General features: G+C 46.5%; 1 protein-coding gene across 5 annotated transcripts in view; it reads right to left on the reverse strand.

Moving 5' to 3' along the window:
• LOC119173516 (polycomb protein EED) overlaps positions 1 to 20,717 on the reverse strand; it is a 172,163-nt gene that overhangs the window by 87,686 nt on the left and 63,760 nt on the right. For all 5 annotated transcript variants that reach the window (XM_037424314.2, XM_075896520.1, XM_037424312.2 and 2 more), the window contains exon 5: positions 6,474 to 6,599. In XM_037424314.2, the coding sequence (XP_037280211.1) occupies positions 6,474 to 6,599 (126 nt within the window). The remainder of the gene's footprint in view (positions 1 to 6,473; positions 6,600 to 20,717) is intronic.

Consider the following 20,717-nt stretch of genomic DNA (forward strand, 5'->3'; position numbering starts at 1 on the left):
AGGAGCGAAACTGGCACTAGTAGCTTTGACTCAGACAACTACTGGAGAAAGCTGTTGACCTATCAGTATAAACATGTACATGACTGGCATACCTCTGATACAAAAGAAGCTGACATTGCTGTTTCACCACTAATGGTGAAAGCTCAGATTTTTCTCGCAATGAAGTGCATTACAGGTCGAATGAAGCATACCACTGGCTTACAAACGGGGCTGATGGTTGACGTAAAAATCATTGCAGAATACGATGCTTCTGGCCATTCAAAAGGCACAGTATGAAGGTGGCCCAGAAAAAATACTCAATTCGAGCCCTTCCACCTCAACGTGCATTTCTATAGGTGGCTCCTGTGCGGTGGAATGCATTAAAATTTTTTTCTAGCTCTGAGTGTGTACTTTCAGATTCAATCACTTCATATAGTGACACCACCCTTCCATCTTCTCCTAATTTTTTTTCTCTTTTTTATGCTTTTAACTCTGTGGCCCCTCTCTCATTATTTCCCACCTTTTTCTAATGCTGTCTCATTACTAGAGACCGGATTTTTAGGCACTAAAAAGTGTGTTTTAGGCACCAAAGACAGGCAGGTAAAACACCGTTTTAGTCCCTCAAAATCATAATTAAAGGCATAATAAATTCGTATAAAAATTGAAATATTTCAAAACAATTACGTTGGTGACTTGTATCTACGAAAAGAAGCAAAAAAAAATGATATTGCCGCATGCATAGCTGCGTCTAGCTGCGAGATAGCGACGACAACGAAGATCGCGGATTTGCTCAAGAGGCACAGCGCAGGCGAGTGAGGAAGACGACAATCTTAGTGGCCTTCTTTTGAGAGCATCTCTACCAGTTCCGCTGTCCATGTTCCTAAATAAACCCACTGTATTTTATAACCCGCGACATTGGAGGAAGTACTGGGTACTATCACCTCATGATCGGCACCACTGTGAGAAGCCCTTAGTCCAGCGCTACAAGACAGCCACGCATGGAGACGCCTGTGCACCGCTCAAGCCGTTAGCTTTAAGGTCTTGAACCAGAATTTGGCCTTTTAGAAGGAGCAACACTTCCGACAGCCCCCCCCCCCCCCCCCTACTCAATAATGGCATTTTCAAGGCGTCCTGCTAAGGTGACAGTCTAGAATATGCGCATTTCTGAACCATTTCATGGCCGGTGGAACGAAGATGCGCAAGACTGGCTTGAGCAGTTTGAACGGGTAGCTAAATCGAACTACTGGAGTCTTGATGAAAAGCTCTTCCACGTATACTTCGCCCTTAAAGACGGCGCGAAGACGTGGTTTATAAACCGCGAGGCAACATTGACGACATGGGAGGAGTTTTGTCGTCGGTTTCTTGACACCTTTGGTAACACGGTCCGACGCGAAAACACAAAACGCCTTCTTGAAGGACGCACCCTACAGCTGCATGAAAGCGTCGCCATGTTTGCTGAGGATATGGTGCGTCTGTGCCACCGCGCGGACCCCAACATGCCCGAGGCTCAAAAGCTAAGCCATCTCATGAAGGGCGTCAAAGAGCAGCTATTTGTTGGTCTTGTGCTCAATCCACTAACAACAGTGGACGAGCTCAGCAGGGAGGCCACCACAATAGAGCATGCGCTGCAGCAACGGTACCGACAGCCTGATCGCCCGGCCACCGGCGCAGCTGCAGGCGCCGCCACACTTACCGCAAACGACGAGTTTGCTCTACGCCACCTGATTAGACAGATCGTGCGTGAGGGGATCGCAAAGGAGAACGCACTGTACACATTGCAGTCACAGGCAGCAGGAGTTCACGGTAGCTAGCCTCTGTCGCTGAGGTCGTTCGCCATCAACTTCGCCAGACGTTTGCCTCTCCTCAGCAATATTTTGCTCCACCGTACCATTCAAGCTCGTTAGCTACGCAGATGCTCTGCGTCGACCATTGGCTCCAGAAGTATCCTACCAGCCGAATGGATACAGCTATGCAGACGCTGTTGGTCAACCCACGTCCATGCCAGCACCGCAATACCTCGAACCGTATCCTGTGGCAGCCTGGGCTCAGCAGGATTCTGTCAGCCGACCCTATATGTGGAAGACCGACATATAGCGCACTGCAGATCGCCGACCACTGTGCTACAACTGCGGAGAGCCAGAGCACATTTTTCGTTTTTGCCCACATCACCGAGCTGAATACCGCAGGAATGCACCTGCCGCTATGCGCCGACAGTTCGACGAAAGCCGTGCACCCATCGACGACGACCAGGTTGGCCGGCGCGAAGGCTCTGCTACTTTCCGGATGCGCTCACCATCCCCGGCTCGTTTTGCCTCACCAAGCCGCCGTAGTTTTGCTTGCGCTGTCAGAGGTCAGTCTCCCAGCCCATGGTGGGAAAATTGAGAGCAGCGACCTCTGGGGGGAAGGTTGCAAGCCGTCGGATTGCCGAAAATTCTCCACTGCTGCCGAAACATGTGAGAGACGACGCTGAAGACTCCGCCGAGAAAACTGTGACTGCCGACCTCGCTGTGACGATTGATGGCGTTGAAGTTATGGCCTTAGTCGACACGGGTGCAGACTTTTCCATGAGTGAACGATTGGCAGACGAACTCCAGAAAGTCAGGAGAGAATGGACGGGCCTTTATATCCGAAATGCTGGAGGCCAGATAACGACACCCACGGGAAAATGTACAGCAAGGCTCACGATTGAGAATGTGGCTGTTGTAGCCACATTTTCGATTCTACCGGAGTGTTGCAAACCTATGATACTGGGAATGAACTTCTTAAGAGAGTACGGTGCTGTGGTCAACATACGTGATGGTGTGATTACATTTGCCGCTGATAAGCCTGTGACCCATGATACAGACTAAGAACCCAGAGTGTTACGTGTGGTCGACGACAACTTCTGCATGCCACCACTGTCATGTAGTCTTGTTTCCATGTGTTGCGGCTTGCACTGTAATGAAGACGCCATAGCCGAACGCATCACTGCCCCTTTTTTTCGCCAAGGCATTGCCATCGCTCGCGGCATCGACAGCTTTGTGGATTTGCGCGCAGAGGTGCTTCTGACCAACTTCATGAATGGGCACCTGCACATCGGTAAAGGCACGTCTGTGGCGTACCTCGAGGAGCTCGACTACTCTCACGACTGTCTTCTTATGCAAGGGGAAGCCACAGCTTAATCACATCCGCATACACCACCAGTCGATATCGATCCTAGTCTAGCACTGACTGAAAGATGGCGTCTTATGGAGCTGCTCAACCAGTTCAAGGACTGCTTCTCATCGACATCACGAGTGGGTCGAACGCCTCTAAGTAAGCATCGCATCATTACGAAAGACACAGCAAGACCGATCCGACAGAACCCATATCGCGTCGCTCAGAAAGAACGTGAGGTAATTCAGCAGCAAGTCAAGAAGATGCTAGAGGATGATGTAATCCAATCATCAAAGAGTCCTTGGGCATCACCAGTGGTACTCATGAAAAAGAAAGATGGCAGCTTGTGTTTCTGCATCGATTATCGTAAGCTGAACCACATTACGAAATAAGACGTTTATCCGTTACCACGGATCGATGACTCTTTGGACAGGCAACGGCATGCGCACTACTTCTAGTCAATGAACCTTAAAAGTGGATACTGGCAAATAGAACTAGCTGAGCGCGACCGAGAAAAGACCCCCTTCGTGACACCATACGGGCTTTATGAATTTAAAGTCCTGCCTTTCTGTCTACGCTGAGCCCCAGCCACGTTTCAGAAAATAATGGATACCATTCTGTCTGGCCTGAAATGGAAAACATGCCTTGTGTACCTCGACGACGTGCCTGTTTTTTCGGTCACATTCTTCAAATGTGGCCGAAAGCGGCTACTGTCAGTCCTTCAAGCCATATGGTCCGCTAGACTCACACTGAAACCGGAAAAATGCCTATTCGGCTTCGAAGAACTCCAGTTCCTGGGACACGTGGTCAGTTGCGAAGGTGTGAGGCCTAACCCAGATGAAACTGCAGCCATCGCAAAGTTCGCAAGGCCTGTTGATAAGAAAGCGGTCAGGCGCTTTTTGGGCCTCTGCGCCTTCTACCGGCGATTTATAGCAGACTTTGCACACATCGCCTCTCAACTCACCCGCCTTACAAAGAAAGACGTTGCGTTTGGATGGGGTGAAGAGGAAGAAGCTTCGTTCAACGAGCTGCGACAGCGTCTACAAACTCCACTCGTCCTTGCTCACTTCGACAAGGATGCACTAACAGCCATCTATACAGACGCCAGCAATGTGGGCCTAGGTGCTGTTCTTGTCCAATGCCAAGATGGCGTGGAAAGAGTAGTTGCCTACGCTAGCAGAACGTGGACACACGCTGAGTCCAACTACTCAAAAACGGAGAAGGAGTGTCTGGCTGTTGCGAAGTTTCGCCCGTACTTATATGGCTGTGCTTTCCAAGTCGTAAGCTACCATCACTCTCTTGCTGGTTGACCAACATAAAAGACCCATCTGGACATTTAGCACGATGGAGCTTACGGCTTCAAGAGTATGACGTGGCCGTAGTTTACAAGTCCGGAAGGCAACACTTGGACGCCGACTGTTTGTCAAGATCACCGATTAAAGAGAATGATGAATTCGCAGGTTTTTTAGGAGCTGTTGATGCGGCTATCATTTCTCGGCAACAACAGGATGATCGGGAGCTCAACTCGCTTATAGAATTCTTGAATGGACGAGCCGCCAATGCACCATGAGTGTCTTCGAAGAACTTATCGTCATCTGTTTACGGGACGGAATTCTGTACAAAAAGAATTTCTCATCATCAGGTAGAAGCTATCTGCTGGTAGTTCCTGAAGCTCTCTGCAGCAAAATTTTACATGCCTGCCATGACAAAGCCACTACGGGCCACCTCGGTTACACAAGAACACTGACACGCATCAAAGAAAAATATTACTGGCCAAGAATCGCAGCAGAGGTGAAAAATTACGTCCGAACATGCATTGACTGTCAGCGGTGCAAGGTACCACCCGTCAAACCCACTGGGCTATTACATCCTGTGCCCGTGCCAGAAACTCCGTTTTCTCAAATCGGAATGGATCTGCTGGGCCCATTCCCAACATCGGACAGCGGCAACAAATGGGTTATAGTGGCGACGACTACCTCACTCAATACGTGGAAACCAAGGCAATTGTTAGTGGCAGTGCAGCTGAAGCGGCCCAGTTCTTGATTGAGAACATTGTCCTGAGACACGGTGCTCCAGCAGTCGTCCTAACAGACAAAGGTACCGCATTTACAGCCAAGCTTTTGCCCACTGTGCTTATGGTCAGTGGCACAGCGCATAGGAAGACGGCAGCTTACCACCCACAAACGAATGGGCTTACAGAACGACTTTACAAGACAATCGCTGACATGCGTCGTCGACGTGGAACACAAGAATTGGGACCGAATATTGCCGTACGTCACATTCGCGTATAATACAGCGCGCCTGGAAACAACGAAAATGACACCGTTTGCACTAATTCATGGCAGAGAAGTTACTACAATGCTTGACGCCATGCTGCCTTATGATTGCAATGATTCAGAGACAGACATCACAGACTTCACTGAGCGCGCCGAGGAAGCAAGACAGCTCGCCCGCGTCAGAATAATCAACCAGCAGCAACTTGACACCCAACGCTACAACCTTCGCCATCGATTTGTCGCCTATCAACCAGGAGATAGAGTGTGGGTTTTGTTTCCTGTACGATGGCGAGGACTCTCAGAGAAACTCCTACGCTGATACTTTGGACCCTACAAGGTTTTGCACCGTCTTAGCGACGTGACGTACGTAGTCCTGCCCGACACCTCCTCTGTTTCGAAACGTCGCCAGCATCTGCTTGATACAGTGCACGTGGTCCGCATGAAACTTTACCACTCTGCGTGATACCACTCTCTACTGAATAGCTGGCATAAATTTCTGGAAATTATTACTGCTCAAGAATCGACACTGTCAGATTGCAATGCTGACACATTAATTTGATATTTGACTTGCAAAAGCTCTTTTGATTACAGAACTTTAATGTTACTGTAGCATAACAAAGAGGGGCACGCACTTCTGTCAAGTTCACCAGCCAAGTGCTTTTTCCCAAAACACACGCACATTGGTTTGTGCAAATGTCGGTCAAAAATCACTATGTCGCAAAAACAGGCAAATTCAAATTGATTCTGAAGGTTGAGTGGCTTGACTGACTACTAGAAAGTGCCAGGTGCACGAGAAACAAATTCCACATGCCGAAATCATCTATCAACACATCGATCATCAAAAGCATCGATCAACAATGATCGATTTGAATAGACATGGTAACGATAGAGTTAGCTTATTATGGTGACGATAAACATTGTAAGTACTGCAAGTTCTTCTCATTTTTATAATCTACACAAAAATTTCACTCAAATCTGTGCCAGTTTTAAAACAGTAATATGTGCGATCCTTAACGCAAGCAAATGCAGTGAGGCAAACATAATGTCCCACAGCAGCAGCATTTGTTACTTGCATGAACAAACCTTGATGCACTTCATGGCAGCTGGGCTAATGATGCGAATTACGCCACGTGAACCAGCAACCGCGAGCAGCGGATGCCCTGTGATGTCATCGTATGACCACGCACAGGTGTAGAAGTTCTCTTCAGGCTGAGCACCAGAGGTCAAGGGTGAAAGGCTTCTCTGGTGAGCGAAAGCTGTACACGCCAATCAAGTGGCCGCATAATTGGCTAAGAGGAATGAGTATCCCCGACTTGCCGTGCAGTCTGTGTTGAAAGCACAAGAAACATCGCCCGGAATGAAAATGTTTAAGAATGTTAACATGTCTCGGCTTCTGTACCAAAATTTTCTTGGAAAGCTTTAAAAGTTTTTCATTTTGCTTGGCGTTTCTCGTGCTTTCCCATTTCCGTTATACATACTTACCCAACAGACGAATTACTGCCACACCTTATCTCAGTTCACAGCTTGAAAGGGGCTTTCAGGTATGCAAAACCACTCTAACTAATCTGAACATGTGCAAGGGCATACAAAAGAATTAATTTATACTACCGAAATGCACAGTAAATTCTATCCTTAAGAGATATACTAAAGACTGCAAAATAATCATGAGGCACTCACAAAACTGCTGCGCTACAAATCCGTCATGCAATCACCAGTGAATTTCTTCATGGCAAAAACTTTGCTTACTTCACATAATGACCAAATTCCTATGACACATAATTCTCATGACCAAAACAAATACCTAGTACAGTCGAATCTCAATAATTCAAACATGCTTAATTTGAACTTCCAGTTAAGTAGAACTGAAGCTGCGGTCCCGTCAAAACTATGTGTATTCCAATGGGCGAAAATGCCCTGTAATTCGAACGCGCAAGCACTTGCGACGGTTAATTAGAACATACCGCGCATCGAAAATTCTCTCAGCACCATGCCCAGTCCCACGGCGGCACCTGTGACACCTCAACACTGTGCGCGAAGGAAAAAAAAAAGGCTGCGGTGGAATGTCTGCCCTCTTACAAATACCGATCTGCGATGCTCTTGTGCCAAGCTTCTCTCTTTTCCGTCCCTGCCACGTAGAGACCCTTCTCCTTTCAACGCCGCATGCGAAGAGAGAAAGAAAAAAAATCACAGCAGATCCACGGAGTGAATGATGATGAGTGGGGCGAAACGTCAGTCAGCCCGTTTGTGCTTCCGTCCGTTCTTGCTTCCGTCCGTCTGCACGACCATCCGTGCGTCCACCGTTGCATCCATTTGTGTGTCCATGCATCCGTCCATCCCTCTGTACGTCCGTATGTGCATCCATCTGTCCGTACGTCTGTGTGTCCATCCATCTGTTTGTACGTATTTAAGTCTGTCCATCTGTGCGTCCATTTAGAGAACACTCCAAGTATCGCCATCTCCCATCCCGCATCCCCTGTCGCACATACTCGCTCTAGGAGAATGCACAGACCCATGCCTTAAGGAGCTCGGCCCGTAAACAATAAGAGCATATCCATGGGGTGAATAATGGAGTGTGGGGCGAAGCTAGGGCGAAGCTGGGTCTGCGCGCCACTGCCCCACCACTTTGGCCTTCCATTGTTATACTGTAGGGTCCCCGCGGCGGCACCGCGCAACTTCGCGGCGCCGTTCTGCCTCGCGCACCTGCACGTCGGGGTCCTTTCTTCGAGTGCAAGCCACCGCCGCCCTGCGCGCGCGCTGCTCAGCAGCCTTGTTTATCCTCTGTCACCGAACTTTTATTGTACTATAAAATGCCCCCTGGCATACGGCACCGCCAAAAAACACGCGATTGAAGTTACGCGATCCTCTCTCCCTTTGCGTGCGTGTTAATCCAATCTTCCTTTTCTACAAGTAACGCCCTCTAGTGTCGTACCAAATACATTTTTCAGCGTATAGTACAAGTACCACCCTTTGGCCGGTTCAAGAATTAACGAGGGGTGGTTACCCACAATGGAGATGCACAAGCCTCGCTATAAGGTGCTTCTCTCCCCTAAAAGAAAGCTGTCACGAAGTTTTGGCTCTCTTTCAAATGCCAAAATGCGACGTGCTGGTGCCCCGCTTCCCCCTTTCCCGCCCCTGCCACGTAGAGACCCTTCTCCTTTCAACTCCGCATGCGAAGAAGAGAGCAAACAAAATATTAAAAAGCTGCTTAGGAGTGTTGGTTCTCTCTCATATGCCGATCTGCTTCTTTCTGCGTGGACACGCTCCTCCTTTCTCGTCACGTGCTGGCCATGCTGTGGCGCAAAGGGCAGCAGCAGAGACGCAGTCGTTGTCGTTTTGTGTCAGCGCTGGACATGGCCACGCGCAACTTCTGTTACCAGGAGAATCCTGAAGCCGACATAGAAATGCTTTGCATGCTGCGTGCGAAATTGATTGACTCGCTGCAAGGAAAACAAGTGCATACGCATATTACCGATTATTTCAATTATTGACGGGCATCTTGTGATTTGTGAATAAATGTAAATCTTCTGAAAGTTTCCCCTTGTGTAAACTCAATGCACATGCACCACTGCATAGTGAGCCGTCCGTTCATTTACCTTCATTAATTCGAATTTCTTTTCGTTGAAACAAATTTTCAGGCTTCTTCAAGTTCGAATTATCGAGATTTGACTGTACCAGGCCAAACATGCTCACATTGGCAGTTTTTCAGTAGTTATCTAAATGAGTGAATGTAGTTGTTTTTGTCTATTGATAGGTGATAGTCTTCCGACCGAGTAGCATAGTGCTAATACACTGATCGATGAATTGTGTAAAGCAACAAGGATTGCATGCAATGCATCTTGGACCTCACGATGGCATTGCTCCAAATATTTGTCAGACAACGTGCGTACAACAGCGGTTTGCAGTCACCATCAGCTTGCCTATATTTTTTTACAGTAGAATCTCATTGATGCGAATCTCACAGAGGAGCGAATATATTCATATCACATAAAAACTAGCAAAATCTGCTTCAAACCATGATACTTGCATTGCCGCAGAACGAACTGACATGTGTCCCTTTGTGACAATCAAGGACGGTGCAGCAGGCTGCCACTCACGTGCGTGTTAAAGCTTTGCCAGAGGCCAAGTGAAAGCTAAATGATGAAGTACGCTCCATCACAGTGGCAAGGAAGCACCAAAAGTGCCTCAACACTTCATGCATTTTGAAGATATTATTATTGCCTGCAATCTACCACTGCATTAGGCAACTAAGCTGCATAGCTATCAATAATCACGCTGATAGTGACCACGGTTTCGTGCACAGTGGTTGTGACGAACGACATAGTTCGGTTTCTGATCTATGCCTTCGGAACTATGTTATTGCTATCTACGATGAATGGAGTGCATGTGCCGTGGTTTTATACCCAATGCTTGCATCAGGCAGCATTGTTGAGGCTCAGAGTTTTGTCGTCGCTATACAGTGTCACATCCATGGTGACTTGTTTTATGCATGGCAGTTCTCGGAAACGACAACCACAGATTTGACTATGTACGCTTGCTGGCCATGCGCATACTTTTGGAGCACACTCACGTCAACCATCGCTCGACAATCGCCGTACTCAAGCTTGTATCATCCGTCAACAGAACATCTGAATATGGTTCATTGGACCCAATGAAATTTAGCTGGCGAATTTCGCATCAACTGAGTTAGTATCATCGAGATTCCATTGCACATGTGTAGCACCAAAATAAACGGGCTAACATTGATTATTTTCAATAACAAGACACGCAAACAGATTTTAGCAGTGGCTGCAAGGTACCTTGTCATTTTTAAGAATGAAAGGGAGGAATTTCATTTCAGAGGCTCATTTTTTTCTTAGATAGAACAAAATGAATCCAACAGACAATTATAAGCCAAGCGAAGCATAGGGGACCTTATACGTCGTTTTAAACTGTGGTGTAGTGTAGTGTTTTTAACTGTGTGATGGTGTGGTGTATTGTTTTCACAGTGCTGTTATAGCATAAAGTTAATCGAACTAGCTGGTCAACAAGTCGCCCTTTTTCGATGGTGGGATCCCGTCACACTACCTCCTAACTGTACGTCTAATGCTCCACCGACTGAACTACAAAATAAGAGCCTTTGCCGTGTGTTTTGTTAATTATTTCTGTGCACGTAACGACTGGGACAGTAAGCCAGCACCACTCGCACACCTGCCAACCTAGGGGCTTCCGAAATTGGGAGACTCCTCATAGGAGGGGGGAGGACAAGAAATTGTTTTGGGTGCCCTTATCTCCAATGAGATACAGCGACGGCGTAGTGGTTAGGGCATCCGCCTCGCATGCAAAAGGTCCATGGCTCAAATCCCAGTGCTGCGCAGTTCCCAACCGGATTAAAAAAAAAATCCGTGTGGTGATGGAACTGCGTTAAGAGGCCTGTGGTGCGGCCTCACCGATAACCACCGCCGGGAACGTACTCCCTCACCAGAGAAGGATTGGAGACCCTGGTGCAGTATCTGGCTACTACCTCCCACATGCATACGTCAAAATAACTCCCGGCCCTCAGTCCCCAGCAGCTGCGAAGCAACTGACCACGGTGGCGGTCAGATCTGCAACGTAGCAGAGGGTGCTAAGAATCTCTGGATCCGGACAGGCCGCCATTGGAACCTGAACTTAGCAACGTTTAACGCTAGAACCTTATCTAGTGAGGGAAGTCTACCTGTATTATTCGAGGAGCTAGAGGGTGTTAAATGGGATATAATAAGGCTCAGTGAGGTTAGGAGGACAGATGAAGCTTATACGGTGCTACAGAATGGGCACATTCTTTGCTATGAGGGCTTGACTGGCAGAAGAAAACTGGGAGTGGGGTTCCTAATTCACAGAAACATAGCTGGCAACATAGAGGAATACTATAGCATTAATGTATGGGTGGTAGGTATCATAATTAAACTGAATAAAAGATACAAGATGAAGGTGGTACAGGCTTACACACCTACATCTAGCCATAATAACCCTTCAGTTGAAAGCTTTTATGAAGACGTGGAATCGGCAATGAGTAAGGTAAAAACACAGTATGCTATACTGATGGGAGACTTTAATGCAAAGGTAGGGAAGAAGCAGGCTGGAGACCAGGCAGTAGGAGACTATGGCATCGGTACTAGAAACACCAGAGGAGAGCTACTAGTAGAATTCGCAGAACGCAATAATTTACGGATATTGAATACCTTATACCAAAAACAAGGAAACCGCGAGTGGACATGGACGAGCCCTAATGGCGAAAATAAGAACGAAATAGACTTCATAATGAGTGCACATCCAGACATCGTGCAGGATGTGGAAGTGGTTGGCAAGGTACGATGCAGTGACCAGAGAATGGTACGGTAGACTTGAAGGAACGACAGAAACTGATACGCAAGAAGCCAATCAATGAGCTAGCACTGAGAGGGAAAGTACAGGAATTCAGAGTCTCGCTTCAGAACAGGTACTCGGCTCTTAGTGAGGAAACCAACCTTAGCCTAGATACAATGAATGATAATCTGATGAGTATCATTACAGAGTGTGTAGTGGAAGTTGGAGGCAAGGTAGTTAGACAGGACAGTGGCAAGCTTTCTGACGAAACGAAGAATCTAAGAAGCGTCAAAACATGAAAGTCTCAAGTACAACAGACAAAATAGCGGAGCTTTCGAAGTTGATTAATAGGCGTAAGGTATCCGATGTAAGAAGGTATAACATGGTGAGACTAGAACACGCTCTGAAAAACGGAGGAAGCGTCAAAGCAGTGAAGAGGAAACTTGGAGTAGGCAAATATCGGATGTATGCACTAAGGGACAAAGAAGGCAAAATTACTACCGATATGGATAGGATTGTTAAAATAGCAGAGGAGATTTACAGAGATCTGTACAGTTGCCGGGATAACCATGACTTTATACTATAAGAACTAGCAGTAACCCAGATGACACCCCACCAGTAATGATAGAAGAAGTCAGAAAAGCTTTGGAGAGCATGCAAAGAGGCAAAGCTGCTGGTGAGGATCAGGTAACATCAGACCTGCTGAACGATGGAGGACAGATTGTGTTAGAAAAACTAGCCACCCTGTTTATGAGATGTCTCCTTACGGGAAGAGTACCAGGGTCTTGAAAGAGCGCTAACATCATCTTAATACATAAGAAAGGAGATGACAAGGACTTGAAGAATTACAGGCCGATCAGCTTGCTCTCTGTAGTATACAAGCTATTTACAAAGGTAATTGCTAACAGAGTAAAAAAAAACATTAGAATTCAATCAACCAAAGAAACAAGCAGGATTTCGAACAGGCTACTCAACAATCGACCACATTCATACTATCAATCGGGTAATAGAGAAATGCTCAGAATATAACCAACCACTATACATAGCCTTCATAGATTACGAGAAGGCGTTTGATTCAGCAGAAATATCAGCCGTGATGCAGACACTGCGGAATCAGAAGATCGATGAAGTACATATAAACATCGTGAACTTACTTACAGTGCAACACCAGAAAAAATACAGGACAGGGAAGGAGCAAAAGAGAATTCTCTTTTGCTCCTTCCCTGTCCTGTATTTTTTCTGATGTTGCGCTGTAAGTAAGTTCACGATGGATCCTAACCAACTGGCCCAACTTACCGTCTTACTATATATAAACATCCTGGAAGAAATCTACAGGGGATCAACTGCTACCATAGTGCTTCATAAAGAAAACAACAGAATACCAATCAAGAAGGCTGTAAGGCAGGGGGACACAATCTCTCCAATGCTATTTACCGCGTGCTTACAGGAGGTTTTCAGAAGCCTAGAATAGGAAAGGTTAGGCATAACAGTTAATGGAGAGTACGTTAGTAACCTGCGCTTTGCCGATAACATTGCATTGCTGAGTAACTCAGGGGACGAATTGCAACTCATGGAGAGCAGAAAGGTGGGAGTTAGACAAGGAGAGCAGAAAGGTGGGTCTTAAAATTAATCTGCAGAAAACGAAAGTAATGTACAACAACCTCGGAAAAGAGCAGCGCTTCGAGATAGGTAATAGTGCACTTCAAGTTGTAAAAAACTATGTCTACTTAGGGCAGGTAATAACCACGGAGCCAAACCATGAGATTGAAGTAACTAGAAGAATAAGAATGGGGTGGAGCACATTTGGCAAGCACTCTCAAATTATGACAGGTAGATTGCCACTATCCCTCAAGAGGAAGGTATATAACAGCTGTATCTTGCCGGTACTTAATTACGGAGCAAAAACCTGGAGACTTACAAAGAGGGTTCAGCTTAAATTGAGGAAGACGCTGCGAGCAATGGAAAGAAAAATGGTAGGTGTAACCTTAAGAGAAGAGAAGAGAGCAGAGTGGATTAGGGGACAAACGGGGGTTAAGGATATCATAGCTGAAATCAAGAAGAGAAAATGGACATGGGCCGGGCATGTAGCGCACAGACAGAATAACCACTGGTCATTAAGAGTAACTGACTGTATTCCCAGAGAAGGCCAGTGGGTTAGGGGGAGACAGAAGGTTAGGTGGGCAGATGAGATTAAGAAGCTTGCGGGTATAAATTGGCAGCAGCAAGCACAGGACCGGGTTCCCTGGCGGAACATGAGAGAGGCCTCTGTCCTGCAGTGGATGTAGTCAGGCTGATGATGATAATGATGATGATGATGATGATGATGATGATCTTTAATGATCACACCAAAGGGTCCCTGCAACACTTTTACAACAAAATTTGTGTTTAATATAGTTTCGTTGCTCCAAGTTCTCTGAAAAGCCACGCATTCAGCATATAGCCCGCTTGCCCATAGCCTTGAAACATCTGAAGCCGACCTGACCAACACACTGTTATTATGGCTGTGCCCTCTCCTAGATGTGGATGTGCCCATTAGTGTCAATGCGAAAACAAGGAAAGCCCAGATGGGGGCAGTGAACTTTTCAGTCTACGCACCCTCTCTTTGCATTGTGTAAATACAGTGTTTTATCACTGCTTCTTGTTTTACTGCAGTTTTCATTTTCGAAACTGAGTTGAGACAGTTTATCTTACAATCAGGAAGGCAGGTTAAAAATCAGGTAGTCTGCAATGCTCCTTTTGCTATCTGGTGTTGCATGACCTTTTTGCACGAGGTGGTAGCCGATCGATAGTGCTGGTCTGCTGACATGAGACCACCTTTTGTTCGTTAGACACAATCAAATAAACCAAGGAAGGTTATTTTTAATGTGATGCAGTAATTATGACATAAATTCACATGGATAAAAAACCATTGATGGAGGAATCCAAACACACAACCTTCAAATTACCCGTGCAGTGCTTTACCAATCAAGCAGCGACGAACGGCCATTCCCTTTCATAGCTAAATTGGTCGAGGATATGACGTGAAAAGTCCAGATCTTTCAAATGAAAAATCACCCACTTTGATTCATTTAAATCCTTGTTATGATTACTGCACCACAGCAAAAAAACAAGTGGTGCCCTCTATGCTTTCCTTGCTTAAATTGTCTTTTTCATTTGGTAGGCCGTGCGCTAATTTCAAGCCACCCTTTGAGCAAGCAAAAGTGTTGGGACGTGCCAGAGGAAAAAAAGGGGGGGCACGTGAATAGACGTAATTTATCTGTGAGAGAGGATACACATCTTTTTCATAATCTTGTTCATGAAACAATAGTTGCATGAACAAGCAACTATTGTTGTTCATGCAACAAATGCAGGACTCCATCTCTTTCTCCACACAAAACATTAAAGTGTGCTGAAACTCTTGAAGCAATAACCAGTGGTGGTCCAGCAAGATCATCATTTGGAGCAACTTTTTGAGCAGGACAAAGTCTGTTATGGAGCAGATCTGGAGCAGTAGGTACTGTTATTGCATTCCACTGACAGAGTCGGAGCAGCCGATGGACTCTGTTAGCGAGCACTCTACTTTGGCGTAACTCATTCTGCTCAAGCATGGAAGCAAGACGAAAGCAAAAGTCCTTGAATTGCCCAGAATACCTTGCATTTATTAGCATATCATATACAAAAGAGTTGGTTGCCAGCCTTACTTCATATAATATTGCAATTTGTTTCTATTGCATTCATCGCATCACATTCTAAGCGCCGTCGTGCTGTTGCTAGAGCTAATCGGCTGATTGTGAAGGCTACGATCCCAGGCCGCGAACTCGCGGCGCCGCGCAAGATGGTAACGCGCGACACGTCGACCTGCGATGATTCGTCGTCACTGTGGTCTCGGAGAGTTTCCATCAGCGCATAACCTGACAACACCTCAGTATTGACGAACCGGCTGTCGGCATTTAAAAAAGAAATAAACAAAAACTTGAATGTCGTCTGGGGCCACACCATGTGCGTGTGCACTGCGTCGAAAACAAAGAGCGAACGACACAAATACTGCGGAAAATTATTCGGTAATGCACCCTCAATATGCAGCATGGCCCCCCATATGTGATGCTAACTAAAGGTGTGGCACTTCCAATGCAAAAGTAGTTCTTTTCTCTTCATTTTTCATTTGTAGGGAAGGGCTCATCCGTGCAGGCGTCTGCAGCGCAAGGAATAGCGGCAACGCTGCCTAGTTGCAAGCCCACCTGCCCACCTCGCACACACCCGCGTGCAAAACAAACACTCGCTCTCGCGTGGGAGTTGCTTGCTGCGGCCACGAGCGCGCGCGCTGCCACCACTTCGTGCTTAGTCAGCGGTGGGACAATCACAGATGATGCACGCTTCTACCAAAACGACAAAATATGGGACAAAATTCCTGGTAGCCCGTGACGAAATTTCGTTATAGCAAGGATGTCTCTCGCTGTTACTTTGTTACATATAGGTCGCAAATACATGTGCTTTTATGGGTAACGGCAAAGAATAGAAAAACATTTTATATTGAGGAATTCATCATATGGGGGTTTGCTATAGGCAGGTTTGACTGTTACGGTTTGACTGTGCACCTCCACCAATGATGTTACGGGGAATAAAGTATACACTGGCGAGCAAATGCGTACTGGCGAATATACTGGCGAGCTAATGCGTACAACGCTGCTGCAGTCCGAGCACGTTCACGTTCAGCACTTCGTCGTCGTCATCCTCAGGCATCTACTTAGCCCGTGACAATATAAACGGTTATAAAAAAAGGGAAGTGGATAAGAGATGTAGTTGTACCCTATGTGCACACAACTTCACACCACATAAAGAAGGTCGGAAAGCGACATGGAGTTGAAGTCATGCTCCATGCTCCTAAGAAGCTTGCCGGGCTGTGTGTGCGCATAGGGGGCCACCAAAACAAGGTACAAGGATACTAAAATGGGCATACGAGTTCATATATGCAGTGCAATGTAGGCATGGTTTATGAAATTCCCTTGTTATGTGGAAAGAGGACAGACGAGATGTGTGGACGTGCGTTTGCGTGAACATGAACTGTCTGTAAAGAACAATACAAGCAGGCCCATCCACTGCTCGGAGCGCGAACCGATACTGAAATATGTCAAGATACTGAACCACTGCCGCGATAATAGAGTAAAACACAGCGACTGCGTAAAAAGAATGTCACAGTCGTGCAATATATGCACAATGTTGTGCATAACATGAAAAAAGTGGCAGACAGGCATGGTGTTCATGTGGTTTTTTCTGTGCCAAAGAATCTAGCCGGCCTTTTTCCAATGGTTGGCAGGAACAGAAAAGGGCGAAGTGGGTTTGGAAAAAAGCATGCCGAAACGTTTGTGAGGTGTGCCACAGGAGTGGTGTATCCAATCCCTCTCCCGTGTGGATGTTCGTAAGTGGGCGGCCACACAGGGTGCTGCATAAATGGTCGCCTGGGGGAACATGCTGCGTCAGTTAGGAAAAAAGAAGGGGGCAACCTTGCCCACGCATTGTAGCACATGTCGGGGTTGTGAGCCAGATTTCAAAAATGTGAAAATTCTAGGTAGGAGCAAGGAGAGGGTAGGGCATGAGCTTTTAGAAGCTTTTTATATTCGGGAATTTATATTAAGACTAATGTTCAAGCGACACGCCTGTTGCACTGTATTGTGCAGAAAGCAGTGTTCTGCGCAGCCTTTCTTAATTGATGTGAGGTATTCTTCCTGTGTTTCCTCCTCTTTTCTTTCAACCTTCTTTCAAATATTTTTTGGGACGTGTGATAAATGTGCTGATATTTACAGCGACCAAAGGAATAAAGCCAGTTGATAGTTTGCACTCCTTCCTTTACGCTTTTTTTCTTTCTGTATTCCTCTGATTGACGATTGATTGATTTGTGGGGTTTAACATCCCAAAACCACCATATGATTATGAGAGACCCCGTAGTGGAGGGCTCCGGAAATTTTGACCACCTGGGGTTCTTTAACGTGCACCCAAATCTGAGTACACAGGCCTACAACATTTCCGCCTCCATCGGAAATGCAGCCGCCACAGCCGGGATTTGATCCCGCGACCTGCGGGTCAGCAGCCAAGTACCTTAGCCACTAGACCACCGTGGCAGGGCTGTATTCTTATGATTGTATGCACAACGCTACATACCATAGACATGCACCAACTCGCCCAGCAAGAAGTTCTTCTTAGATAATAGAGCAAGGAAAATATTCGAAGCATGCTACGTTAGGAAAAAGGGACGTGAATGTGTCAGGGAGTCATCAGTATTTTTGCCATGGAGGGGTAAAAATTTAGGAGGTGAAACTCCCATTATAACCCCTACTTTCCTGATAACGCCACATAAAAAACAGAAACAACATGCTCCAACGAAGACATTTCAGTTGGCGGTGCAAAGCTGTAACTATGAAAAAAAGAAAAGGCAACGCTACTGGCTGAGCACAACCAAATGCACTCCACATTCCCGCTCCATAACTGCGGCGGACCGCGCGCGACCGGTTCTCTCGAAAATTTAAATGTCGGCTATTCTCTTTTCTACTGCAAGATGTCGCCAGCATGATTTGGCCCTCCAGCAATGTGACGTTATCTGGTCGCCTCAAGGAGCGGAGTTGCACCTCCTAAATGTTTCGTCCTGCTTGGTTTTCGCATAACACAGAGATGAAAGTTATTGTTGAGCGGTGCCATGATTGCTAATATTTTTGTTATAACTTACCAAAAAGCGCAATGTAGTTATAGTTTCTGTAAAATGGATACCTGCCAAGTTCACGGATTCTGAATCCGGGAGGTTCCCACAACCGGGTGGGGGGGGGCTGAATTATTTGCCCCTACTTTTTTTTGCCATTAAAAAAACTCAAGGACAAACAAACAAAAAAACATTGCGAAAAACAAGAGGGAGTGGGTCTGAATAGCAAGCGCCACCAGCAGCATTGCCGTCTTATAGTCCCTTGGAGTGGCCGAATACACGACACGAGGGTAGGGTTTCCCACTAAGAGTCTCTAAGAATCAACACAACTAGCAGAATCTAGCATTTCCGTCGCAACAACTCGCGTATGTCTTCCTGAGAAACACGTGAACAGACGGGATGGTGCAGTGGGCAGCCACTGACTAATATAGATTCTGTTGACAGAAACGCCAAAACGCATCTGGCCCTTTTTCATTGCGATATCAGTTATAAAAACAATCTAGGCTGGTTTTCTTTTTTTTTTTTTTGCCGTCGCCACCGTTATTAATCGTCTATGTATACGTATCTATATTCGAACACTCAAGAAAGAAGTAAAGCCGCCCCATTCGGCACCCAGCTCATCGCGATGCGCCGACGCGCGCTTATCTCTCACGTGTACAATGCCCAGCGGAGGAAGGGGGGGGGGGGGGAGATGCTTGTGCCGGCGCGCTTATCCTTTGGTGGGAAGAATCGTGTGCCTTCGGCTTTCACTGGAATGGTTGCGTTGGTTGCCGGGCCCACAAAGGTCACTTCGGTATCTGCACAGGCCCCATTGGATAGGCGAAAAGAGCGCGCTTTTCATACACAGCAAAATACAACAACTGGGTCACTTGTTAGTTTGTACTCATCTGTACCTCTGATTACGTGTCGTGCATCGTTTTTGTTCAAACAGCACGTTAACTGTCAAACATTGTTAGTTCGCTCTTGTCCTGGGTGTATCATTTTCATGCGTCATTTGTGCATGAGCATCGTGCTGCACGTTTCGATCTGCTTGCTGTTCTCAGCATGACAATTTAAGTTGTTGCTGTCGCATTCGTTGCTAACACGCACTGTAAAGAACAGTGCGTGTGCCGGTTGCACGAGTACGACGAAGCTTCAAGTACGCTGCACTCGGCCTTCGTTCGACGGTTTCCGTCCTCAAGTTTGTATCACTCACCACGATTCTGAAATGTGTTCGGAGTATTCAAATTTAGGCCCGATGGACATAGTGGAATTTGGCTGGGGAATTTCACGTATCTACCGCGGTTTCGCATCACTGAAATTCTACTCTACTTTAGATGAACGCATCTTAAATTTATTTATAATGAAATGAGGTAGGTTCGAGAGATTAAGCTGCTTCTTTGTCGATGCGGCTAGATCACGCACAGAAATTTGAATTTCCGGGAAATTTTCATGACAACCGTACAAACTGAAGAAACGGTCAAAATCTGGGAGTCTCCTGGATTAGTGGGTATGAAAATGTACTTATAGGTGGACTGTGTAAAATAAAGCATAGTAGCAAGTCTGTTTGCTGCGTGTGTCTGGTTTATATGTGTGTAGCACCCCTTTGTGATAGGCTAGGTATGACTCATTCATCATCATCATCATTTATTGAACCCTTAAAGGCCCCTTGCGGGGTATTACATAAGGGGGAGGCAAAAACACAGTTCAACAGATGCATGATTGTCAATGGTACAAAGCATAATCGAAAGTGAACTACATGATAAAAAACAATGTCAACAGCAGGAAAATATATATATATATATATATATATATATATATATATATATATACGTGGAAGAAAACGACAACAATTGTAAATTAACTAACATATCAAGTGATTTGTGATTAGCTGTTTAAATTTAAGGGACGCCCTAACCACCGCAGCCGTGGCCTAGTGGTTAGGGCGTCCGCTTCGGCTGCGGGATTAGGCTGGTTCGAAACCCACCGCCGGGCACCCACTGGAATAAAACTGGGCACAAGCATCCCCCGACCAGACGCCCGGCTTTTTTCAAGGAGATCGCTTGGGGGAAGCTTCGCTAACTCCGCTGTGTCTGTTTCGAACGGCGCAGCCTTTGTTGAGGCAAAGGTGGTTGCCGCGGTAAGCGGCTCAAACATTACGAGTGCAGACGCAAACGCGCACAGCGAGCACACGTAGCGCGCTTCGTCACTCACTCGACCCCTCACACGGGTCCACAGCTCGTGGCGCCTGTCTACCTGTGTAGACAGCGCCAGCGTACACTGACATGATCGGTGTGCGCGCATCTGCCCTCACCGGCGGACTCTTACTTCTCATTATTAATAATCAGGCTGAAATTGAC

Source organism: Rhipicephalus microplus, chromosome 5 (assembly GCF_043290135.1).
Source record: "Rhipicephalus microplus isolate Deutch F79 chromosome 5, USDA_Rmic, whole genome shotgun sequence".
Taxonomy (NCBI): domain Eukaryota; kingdom Metazoa; phylum Arthropoda; class Arachnida; order Ixodida; family Ixodidae; genus Rhipicephalus; species Rhipicephalus microplus.